This window comes from Brassica napus, chromosome C7, assembly GCF_020379485.1.
Source record: "Brassica napus cultivar Da-Ae chromosome C7, Da-Ae, whole genome shotgun sequence".
NCBI lineage: Eukaryota > Viridiplantae > Streptophyta > Magnoliopsida > Brassicales > Brassicaceae > Brassica > Brassica napus.
In genome coordinates this window covers 2,469,703-2,480,430 of record NC_063450.1, presented here as the reverse complement: position 1 = coordinate 2,480,430, position 10,728 = coordinate 2,469,703, and the positions used below count along the sequence as shown (strand labels likewise).

At 38.5% G+C, this 10,728-nt stretch overlaps 3 protein-coding genes across 3 annotated transcripts; 2 read left to right on the top strand and 1 right to left on the bottom strand.

Moving 5' to 3' along the window:
* The first annotated feature begins 681 nt into the window (after window positions 1-681).
* On the top strand, window positions 682-1,620 carry LOC125590347. Its single transcript, XM_048763884.1, has 2 exons — window positions 682-1,173; window positions 1,324-1,620. Exons 1-2 carry the CDS (start codon window positions 682-684, stop codon window positions 1,618-1,620), a joined length of 789 nt encoding a protein of 262 aa, XP_048619841.1.
* A 4,104-nt stretch (window positions 1,621-5,724) lies between these two features.
* LOC106373432 (uncharacterized protein At4g04775-like) lies at window positions 5,725-6,216 on the top strand. The gene is made up of 2 exons (XM_013813603.1): window positions 5,725-5,892; window positions 5,962-6,216. The coding sequence occupies exons 1-2, from the start codon at window positions 5,725-5,727 to the stop codon at window positions 6,214-6,216; spliced, it is 423 nt and encodes a 140-aa protein (XP_013669057.1).
* A 1,625-nt stretch (window positions 6,217-7,841) lies between these two features.
* Window positions 7,842-10,038, bottom strand: LOC106369821. The gene is made up of 4 exons (XM_048763883.1): window positions 9,496-10,038; window positions 8,992-9,283; window positions 8,411-8,886; window positions 7,842-8,264 (listed from the first exon to the last, which is right to left on the bottom strand). The coding sequence occupies exons 1-4, from the start codon at window positions 10,036-10,038 to the stop codon at window positions 7,842-7,844; spliced, it is 1,734 nt and encodes a 577-aa protein (XP_048619840.1).
* Window positions 10,039-10,728: the final 690 nt, after the last annotated feature.

The window sequence follows — 10,728 nt, the reverse complement described above, 5'->3', positions numbered from 1 at the left end:
TGATGACAGGGTGAATGCTTTACTGGAGGAGCGTCTGAAAGATCTGGGGATTGGGAAAATTCCCGAAAACCATGATAACCCCTCTCCACCATTATCAAACCCCTCTCCACCATTATCGAAGGCATCACCGGTGGTTCGAACGCATCAGAAGTCTGTCAATAGTCCAGCGTTAGTAGATGCGACTCCTGGACCGAAATATAATTTGGCCAAGGAGCTTTAAAAGGAATCAGGGGTGAAAAGGGCTTTGGATGAGGAGTTTGGTAGTGTCGATAAAGATACAGATAAGCGGCCTCTTGATTTCCTAGTAATTTCTCCTGCAAAGGCTACTAAGGATGATAAGTCTACTAAGAATGATATGGCTGCTAAGGATCCAGCCTATGGACGCGGCTGCAGGCGCACACGTATTGCTAAGGGTGAGTAAGCCGATGAGAAGAAAAAAGCAGCGCGGGCAGATGCTGCATTGAAGAGGAAGGAGAAGGCTGAGGCTAAGAAAAAATCTGCTGAGGATAAGAAAAAAGAGGCTGAAGTTAAGAAAAAAGAGGCTGCAGCTAAGATAAAAGTGGCTGAGGCTAAGAAAAAAGAGGCTGAGTTAAAGAAGAAACAAGAGGCTGAGCTAAAGAAGTAAAACAAGGCTGGGTCAAAGTACAAAAAGGTGACTCCACCGCGTGACGGTGTAACAAGATGCAATGTACGGACGGTGTAACAAGATGCAATGTACAACCTGATGTAGAGGATAGTTCATTGGCTGATATAATTGACCAAGTTGTTACAGAACAGAACGAATTCGCGCCAGAGTCTGATGTCGATAATTCTGAATTGGTTAGATCTGCCATAACTAAGGAATTCCGGGAGAAAAATGTTCGGTTAACTCCAAAAGGGTTGTCAACGACGATATTTTCTTCATCATTAGTTTTTCCGACGATAGGACATGATGGAACGACGTGCATGAGGAAGAATGTTACTCCTTCATCAGCAATATATGACCCTCTAGCACCTGTTGATCCGGTGATATTGGAGAAACTTATGCAACACATCAAGGCATTTCCACCCAAACCACCAGCACCACCAGGTAAAAAAGAAGTACTAACAACTGATCATGAGAGTGACTTCTACAGCATACTCATCCATGAGAGACCGTGGCCGGAGGATGAGTATGGATGGTTGTTTGATAATGTAAGTCTTTATTACGGCTGTGTTATCTAATTTTTACGGCTGAGTTATATATTATTTTATTATATAACGGCTGAGTTATATATTTTTTTATTATATAACGGCTGAGTTATATATTTGATTACGGCTGACTTGTTCATATTATTTGTGTAGCATGTCGTGGCGTATATGAACGTCCTCATTAAAAGGTCCATGCGAGAGCCCACTCTATTCTGGTCCAAGCGGATTGCCTTCGTTGACCTTTGGTGGCAAAGTTTTTTGCTTCACGATTACACTCAGTTCAAGATGAAACCCACAATGTTCTTGTTCAAAGGCAATGGTTATGAACATATGATAAATGGTAGGATTCCCGATCATTCTCGAACAAACCTGAAGGGGTATGAAGATGTGGATCACTTGTACGGATGTCTTCAAACCGGCGGAAATCACTGGGTTGCGTATCACATTTAGCAGGAAGAAGTTCTCATTCAGAAGGAGGAGCAAAAGATACACTCCACAAAACACCCAGATTGGCGATTGTGGGGTGTATTGGTTGAAGTTTGAGGAGTGTCTAGCGCTTGGTGTAACGTTTGATGGGATAAACGATTAAAATATTCAAGGTTTTCGGATGAAGATGGCAGCAGATATCCTCGCTGAAGGAGGAAATATTCTGACGGGCCAAATGTTGTTAGGGCGTACTTAACTTTTGTTGTAGTTGTTTTATGATGAACTTTTGCTGTTATTCTGTACTTGATTTATGTTGTTATTAGAAAATTTGACTCAGTCATATCGTTTTTATAACCCTGCCGTGTCGTATAAACGTAACTCAGCCTTACCCCAAACATACCCTATAATTGTAACATAGATATATAAAAAGATATTATAACTCAGGCATACTTCAAACATACTCATTAATCAAAATAAATAAATGTTTATACTTTAAAATGTTAAATTGAAACTCTAATTATATATCTGAAGTGAATATATAATCAACTGAATGTGTCTTCTTTATTGAATCTACGAGTTTAGAATCAATCATGATCTTAAGGTATATGTTGTCGTACAATTACTCATAAACTTAACTGATACATATAAGGTGTGAGCATAATTTAAAACTCATAAACTATTATTGTGTTATTTATCATGAATTTGTGTTTTTATAACTATTCTTGCACAATAAAATCCAAATCCCAAACATAAAAACCCAAAAAAGCAAACCTAAACCCTAAATAACCAACCCTAAATAACCAGCCCTAAATAACCAACCCTAAACCCTAAACCCATTTACTAAGTCAGCCGTAAATGTGGTATGTAACACAGCCGTAAAGTGTAACTTCATCCTGACGTTTGGCGGGAAAAGATAACTGCTTCTTGGGAAATTTTAACTCGAGACGTTTGACGTTCTGTACCTCTCTATATATTGTCTCCTCTCTTACAACTTTCTCTCTCTAAAAAAAAATAAACAAAAACTCTCTATCCCCATCAAAAGTTATGTCGATTGTTCCTGGTTATTCGACGATGTTAGAGAATAGTGTCAATGCGATACTAATCTCTGCAAATCGTGAAAACCTCCCTCTTCTATACCTTGGTCGGGTGAATTACTTGACACAACAAGTACTATCTGGTTCAAATTTTTAAGTGATATCTCTCTCGTCATCCCGTCGATTCTTGCAGAAGGCTGGGTTCATGATTGGCCAACATACCGCGCAATTCCCGATCATTTTAAGGAATGCTGGTTTCTTCAACTCGCTCTAAGAAACACGTGGGATCGAAGGCATAATTCGACAGTTTGGACACATTTTAATCTTGTGGCCAGAACGCTATTTCGTTGCCAGATGCGTTATTTTGAAGAGAACTTGGGCTATCGGAGGCGACAAGCCTCCGTGGATGTTAACAAGAGTCTGGCGTGATCTCGTCCACATGTTTGAAGAGTTTCGTCCTGACAATTTTGGTTTATGAAAGTGATTCCTTGTCTGTATTTTGAATCTGCTAATTTCGGTTCCTGAATGTAAACATGTCGAATTAGTATTTCTTGTATAAAATACTGTAACCCAGTCATAATGTCTTTGTTTAATTCAGCCGTATCTTTATAATAACTCAGCCAAAACGTATAAGGTAACTCAGTTGTGAATGTTAGTTTACGATAAACCCAACCATAAGTGACCGAAACTCAGCCGTAAATAAATTAATTATAATTCAGCCATTGTAAAACGACAAAACCAAGCTGTGAATGTTAATATAGTACATTTCTAATGTGATGTTTTCACTTGCTTGATTGGACTGAGTTGTCGATTAATTATGGCGCGTGTAGAAAATACAGCTCAAACCTAATATCGAGGCTAATTATTAACACTCTGACGGGGGAGTCGAAGGATTTACAATATCGACACAGTTAAATATTATTTAATTATGGCGCGTGTGGAAACTATGCCATTTCATCATGTCGTCTTTCTCACCCTAATTCCATGTAATTCCATTTCGTTTCTGAAATTGTTTTGAGAATCTGCTAATTTTGGTTCCTGAATGTAAACATGTCGAATTCGTATTTCTTGTATATTAAGTACTATAACCCAGTCATAATGTGTTTGTTTAATTCAGCCGTATCTTTATAATAACTCAGCTGAAACGTATAAGGTAGCTCAGTTGTGAATGTTAGTTTACGATAAACCCAGCCATAAGTGACCGAAACTCAGCCGTAAATAAGTTAATCATAATTCAGCCATTCTATAATGGCAAAACCCAGCTGTGAATGTTAATATAATACATTTCTCGTTTCCACTTGCTTGATTGTACTGAGTTGTCGATTAATTATGGCGTATGTGGAAAATACGGCTCAAACCTAATATCGAGGCTAATTATTAACACTCTGACGGGGGAGTTGAGGGATTTACAATATCGACACATTTAAATATTATTTAATTATGGCGCGTGTGGAAACGATGCCGTTTCATCATGTCGTCTTTCTCACCTTAATTCTATGTAATTCCATTTTGTTTCTGAAGTTGTTTTGAGAATCTGCTAATTTCGGTTCCTGAATGTAAACAGGTCGAATTCGTATTTCTTGTATATTAAGTACTATAACCCAGTCATAATGTGTTTGTTTAATTCAGCCGTATCTTTATAATAACTCAGCCAAAACGTATAAGGTAGCTCAGTTGTGAATGTTAGTTTACGATAAACCCAGCCATAAGTGACCGAAACTCAGCCGTAAATAAATTAATCATAATTCAGCCATTGTAAAACGGCAAAAACCAGCTGTGAATGTTAATATAATACATTTCTAATGTGACGTTTCCACTTGGTTGATTGGACTGAGTTGTCGATTAATTATGGCGTATGTGGAAAATACGGCTCAAACCTAATATCGAGGCTAATTATTAACACTCTGACGGGGGAGTCGAGGGATATACAATATCGACACATTTAAATATTATTTAATTTTGGCGCGTGTGGAAACGATGCTGTTTCATCATGTCGTCTTTCTCACCTTAATTCCATGTAATTCCATTTCGTTTCTGAAATTGTTTTGAGAATCTGCTAATTCCGGTTCTGAATGTAAACATGTCGAACTCGTATTTCTTGTATATTAAGTACTATAACCCCGTCATAATGTGTTTGTTTAATTCAGCTGTATCTTTATAATAACTCAGCCAAAACGTATAAGGTAACTCAGTTGTGAATGTTTGTTTACGATAAACCCAGCCATAAGTGACCGAAACTCAGCCGTAAATAAATTAATCATAATTCAGCCTTTGTAAAACGGCAAAACCCAGCTGTGAATGTTAATATAATACATTTCTAATGTGACGTTTCCACTTACTTGATTGGACTGACTTGTCGATTAATTATGGCGCGTGTGGAAAATACGGCTCAAACCTAATATCGAGGCTAATTATTAACACTCTGACGAGGGAGTTGAGGGATTTACAATATCGACACATTTAAATATTATTTAATTATGGCGCGTGTGGAAACGATGCCGTTTCATCATGTTGTCTTTCTCACCCTAATTCCATGTAATTCCATTTCGTTTCTGAAATTGTTTTGAGAATCTACTAATTTCGGTTCCTGAATGTAAACATGTCGAATTCGTATTTCTTGTATATTAAGTACTATAACCCAGTCATAATGTGTTTGTTTAATTCAGCCGTATCTTTATAATAACTCAGCCAAAACGTATAAGGTAACTCAGTCGTGAATGTTAGTTTACGATAAACCCAGCCATAAGTGACCGAAACTCAGCCGTAAATAAATTAATCATAATTCAGCCATTGTAAAACGGGAAAACCCAGCTGTGAATGTTAATATAATACATTTCTAATGTGACGTTTCCACTTGCTTGATTGGACTGAGTTGTCGATTAATTATGGCGCGTGTGGAAAATACGGCTCAAACCTAATATCGAGACTAATTATTAACACTCTGACGGGGTAGTCGAGCATTTACAATATCGACACATTTAAATATTATTTTAATTATGGCGCGTGTGGAAACGATGTTGTTTCATCATGTCGTCTTTCTCACCCTAATTCCATGTAAGTTCATTTCGTTTCTGAAATTGTTTTGAGAATAAAAATGTCTTCTTCATCAGCCGTTTCAAGAAATTCTCACAGACTCCGTTTGAACGCGGAAAGAGGAACGCCGAAACAGTGTTGGTGTGGTGAACCCTGTTACATTTCTACACCTGGAACCTTTACAAATCCAGGAAGATTTTACTATTGCTGCGGAAAAGAATATAATAAGGTTCGTTTTGGTTCTTATTTCGCATGTTCTGTAACGTAGTACTTAGATCTGGTTATATTGTGAAAACAGAGACATTTATTCAAATGGGCGGATGAGTGTTTGGTTGAAGAGGTTGATGATATTAAGTCACTGATAAGTGGCATGAACATAGACATCCCGGAATTCAGAGTTAACGTTGCTATGTTGGAAAAAGAGATTGAAGTAATGAAGACGGTGTCTGGGGGAAAAGGAGAAGAATGTATGAGTCAGGGTCGGTGTTTGAGGAATGTGTTTGTTTGTGGGGTTGGAATGTCGTTACTTTGCTACTACTACTACTTTGTTTAGTAATGTTTTGTAAGTCAGCCTACAATTAATGTAACTCAGACTTAACGTATTAAAGTAACTCAGCCGTTATGTATAAAGTAACTCAGTTGTTAAGTAACTCAGCCGTTATGTATAAAGTAACTCAGTTGTAAAGTGTAAAGTAAATAAGCCTTGAAGCCGTAATGTATAAAGTAACTCAGCCGTAAAGTGTAAAGTAACTCAGTTAACTCATCATTGTTTATACCACAACGAACATTATCACTCACCCACTTTCATTATTAATGAGACGTTTCCACTTGCTTGATTGGACTGAGTTGTCGATTAATGGTGGCGCGTGTTTAAAATTTAGAATCTAATTATTACTTTAACTCAGCCAACGATATGAGAATATCGATGCTAATTATTACTCCATCCGTTGGTTTGTGATTGACGTTTTACATGTCTGCACGTAAACTAAGAAATCTGAACGTTTTGCAATGCACGTAAATGAACCTTTTTTTCAAGTGTTTAATGCATAATAAATCAGCCATGATAAAACAGTAATGCAGCCGTAATTAAACAATAAATCAACCAAAAGAAACAATAACCAAGCCTTCATTACATTCATTTGAACTTAAAAAGAAAATAGCACAGAACTTAAAAAGATAAGGTACCGATAGATTACATCTTCCCCACTTTCTTGTGTCCCTGATAACGCTTATCGGTTCAAAATCACGTAAAAACAAGCCAAACTCTTTGATCCAGAAACAGCGCTCACACATGTTGTCATCCTTACTCGTATCAAGGTGCCAAAAGCAGAGACATTGTCGCCACACATGTGTTGCACATTGGCATCTGTAGAACGACGGAACAAACTTTGAAATGAACAGCACCCTATTTTGGCGGAACTTGTCAGGATGCCACAAACCCCATCCCTATTTCACAGATCGCACTAGTTTCCCTATCCTCTGAACTCATTCTCTTGGAATACCGTGAAAATACTGCGCATCACACAAAAAGATTGCTTGAGTAATTGTGTGTGTATACACAGCACGCTCATATCCTGCATCTGCTGCACGCTTCATGAGAATAAGGCCTTCTTCTTGAAGGTCGAATGTGAAGTAGAACTGTACACCCTTTATATAAAGTGTGCTTGAATTTCCCTCAGCGTAGCAAAATTTCAACAACTGCGAAGGCATATTGAGTCCTCAGGGAACGGATAACACATCGTAAAAATAGTATACACCACACCGCTCTGCTAACGCTTTCATCAACTTGGACGATGCTTTGAGGCCATAGAGATCTCGGAAGGAGTTACGGGCCACACGTTCAACCACCAACGCCTGAATTTCTTCAGGCAATTCAAGAAGAGGGAAATATTCCATTTAGATAGAGAAAGAAGTTGTGTAAAAAATAGAGAGTTGAACATATAATTGTTCGAGAATTGCCTTATTTATAAGAGAAGCCGGTTATTTACTTCGCGACGTTTGGAATTTTGGGCGGAAAATATGAAAACAAAAACCCAGCCATAATTCAAATACATGAAAATCCCTAATCCAGCCGTAATATATATAAGTAAAAACAAAAACCCGGCCGTAATTCAAAAACATGAAAATCCCTACAACACTTGCTTACATCTGACAAGTTTTCGCATTATGGCACTCTGTCTACATGTTCTCTTTCCTAGGACGTTTGTTTTGAAGTGCAACTTCTAAAGCAGATTTCATCCTATTTTTCTCAGGTCTTCCTGGTTGTTGATGAATATACGGGGGCAAGCACGGTTGGTCTGCCATGATTTCTGGAATAGGTTGCGCTTCGTCAGCTGGCATGATAGATTCAGCGTATGCGCTCACCAAATATTCACTGTTATAGTACGGACTGCACAGGGATATACGACAAACATTGTTGTACTCCGCAGCTGCGATTGCATGTACACATGGTAATTTCTCGCGTTTGAAACGTCGATATATGCATTTTCGCTCTACCAAATTAACAACATTCAAAGACTCGCTAGAAGATCCATATTTAACTTCAGTGTGATGATCATCAATCCTTTGGACCGTCAATTCTCTGGCGGCAGTTACATGACCCTATTAATAAATATGAAACGACTGAGTTATTACATATTACGACTGATTTAATAATTATAATGGCTGTCTTATGAATTTTTATGAAACGGCTGACTTAAAAATTTTATGAAATGGCAGGCTTATTTTTACTGTGACGACTGACTTACATATAGTAGTTTCTCGACACCACGCGTAAGCGTTGTTGGCTGCGATCTGGCATCCTCTCTCCGATCAGCAAACCATCTGGTCATCATAACCCGTATCGATTCTAATATTCGAACAATGTTTAGACCTCTTGCATGCGACAATGCTCTATTCATTGATTCCGCTATGTTTGTAGTCATCAAATTGTACTTCTCGACCGGGAAATGAACACGCGTCCACAGGCGGACATCAGCTCTTTGGAGGTAGCCGTGGAGTGCAGGATGAATCGCTTCAATCTCCTCGAAAATCGCAGTAAAGTCAGACATCCTAAAACATCTTTCCGCTTTCTTCACCAGACGGAATGCTTCTTTTCCTTTGTACCGTCCCAATATGTTCTTATATAAATGGTAGGTGCATATTCCCCGAGCAGCCAATGGATACACATTTCTAATTGCTTTCCCTATCGAGTTATGCTTGTCCGAGATTATCGCAAGACACTCTTCGTCAGGAATCAGAAGTTTTAGTTGTGTAAAAAACCAATGGCACGAATCATCATTTTTTGTGTCAACCACTGCGAAGGCTATTGGAAAAATCTAGAAGTTACCGTCCTGAGCTAGTGCTGTGAGTAGCGTCCCTTTGTATTTACCATTGAGAAACGTCCCGTCGACTACAACAACTTTGCGCATGAAAGGAAACCCATTAACGCTCGCACCAAAGGTAAGAAACACATACATGAATCTTCCAAGCTCATCGATTTGAAGACGCGTAACTGTACTCGGATTTGCTCTTCTTATCATGTATAAGTAAGAAGGCAAGCTTTCAAACCCACACTCAGGTGTTCCCTCATCGATTTCCCTTGCAAATTTCAACATCCGGTGTGATTTCCAATAATCCATCTGTTCACATGAAAAAACGATCCTCATTACTCAGCCACATCAAATAACTAAGACAGCCATAACATACTGAATAACTCAACCCTATTTTACTATAACTCGGCCGCATCTAAATATATAGTAACCTAGCCGAATTGTATGATTATGTCAGGCTGTACATTTGACATTACTCAGCCGTGACGTTAAAAATAACTTAGCCACAACAAAGTAATTACCTTTATACCAAATTGCTTTGTGATAGCTATTCCGACGCTCGTAGGGGGAACGTCCGGACCAACGTCGCCGAGAAAGTTCTTGTATAACATACCTAAAATATTTGGTGTTGCTTGTCGAGATCGATTAGAACGCTCTGTGCAGGAACATGTATGCTTCGAATCGTAAATACGAACAAAAAACGCCTTGGATTCTTCTAGGGTAGAAGCACGTACTCTCCAGAGACATCCATCAACCCAACACTTAACAACGTATGATGTCAGGGTTGATGTTTCTACATCAAAATCAAATTTATACCTCACTGTAAGAAGTTTCAGTCGTCTCTCCAAATCGTCTTTACTATCGTAACGTTGACCTACCGCAATGTCTATCGACGACATCTCCAAACTTAGAACCTCCAGATTCCCTTTAGATCCGCTCATCGAGAAGTTCTGATATCTCTTCTTGGGAGGTAGCGTTGGTGAATCTTTGTCATCTGTAGGAGACTCACCATATGATCTGAGGTTATCATCTTTAGATGACGCACCGTCTGAATCGTCAAACATATCAAACCGGCTTTCAAATTCATCATCTTCTTTGTTTTCTTCGCCTATTTCATCTTCTCCTACTACGTCATGTTTTTCTCCTTCGACATTACTAGAGCAGTCATTCTTATTTTCCTCTTGTTCCTTGTCCAAACTGCAACCATCGTAACTCCCACTGTAATTTTCGTCTCTGGACTCAATTACTGAAGCTTCTGCTTCTGCTTCTGAGCTAAAGCTCAAAAATGTTTTACTCTTCTCGCTTGCTCTGTTCTCCGTAATCTCCACACAGAGACGTAGTTTTTAGACTTTCTTCAGGCTTAGAAAACCTTGCAATTGCTGAGTATTGGACACGTAAACTGGTGGAGTGTCGTGCGCCATCGTTTTCAATGCTTTATTCGAGAACATGTAGCTAAGCTGAATATGATCCTTCAAATCATTCAATCCGTAATCTTTGAGAACAGACTTTTTGAAATTTTTATGTGTTGTTTTCTCATCTAAATGAAGAACTTTACACCCTCTACTGTCGACGTTGAACACATATTTGTTTTTTTTAATCCAGTTACCGGAAACAATAATTACCGGATCCATAACCAACTGAGAAAGATGAAGGCGATAGATAACTAAGATGAAGAAGAACATGAACAGTCTCGTAAAGCAAGTTATAAATTTCGTTAGTTAGTGATGACATGGCAAGGAGTTTGTTGATATGGC

Excerpts from the sequence above, each read along its gene's own strand:
- LOC125590347 (XM_048763884.1), top strand. The coding sequence starts at position 682 with ATGCAATGTACGGACGGTGTAACAAGATGCAATGTACAACCTGATGTA. Across the intron at positions 1,174-1,323 it reads ATGGATGGTTGTTTGATAAT|CATGTCGTGGCGTATATGAA; the intron begins GTAAGTCTTTAT and ends TTATTTGTGTAG.
- LOC106373432 (XM_013813603.1), top strand. The coding sequence starts at position 5,725 with ATGTCTTCTTCATCAGCCGTTTCAAGAAATTCTCACAGACTCCGTTTG. Across the intron at positions 5,893-5,961 it reads GCGGAAAAGAATATAATAAG|AGACATTTATTCAAATGGGC; the intron begins GTTCGTTTTGGT and ends TTGTGAAAACAG.
- LOC106369821 (XM_048763883.1), bottom strand. The coding sequence starts at position 10,038 with ATGTTTGACGATTCAGACGGTGCGTCATCTAAAGATGATAACCTCAGA. Across the intron at positions 9,284-9,495 it reads CAAAGCAATTTGGTATAAAG|ATGGATTATTGGAAATCACA; the intron begins GTAATTACTTTG and ends TCATGTGAACAG. Across the intron at positions 8,887-8,991 it reads CACAGCACTAGCTCAGGACG|AGTGTCTTGCGATAATCTCG; the intron begins GTAACTTCTAGA and ends TTCCTGACGAAG.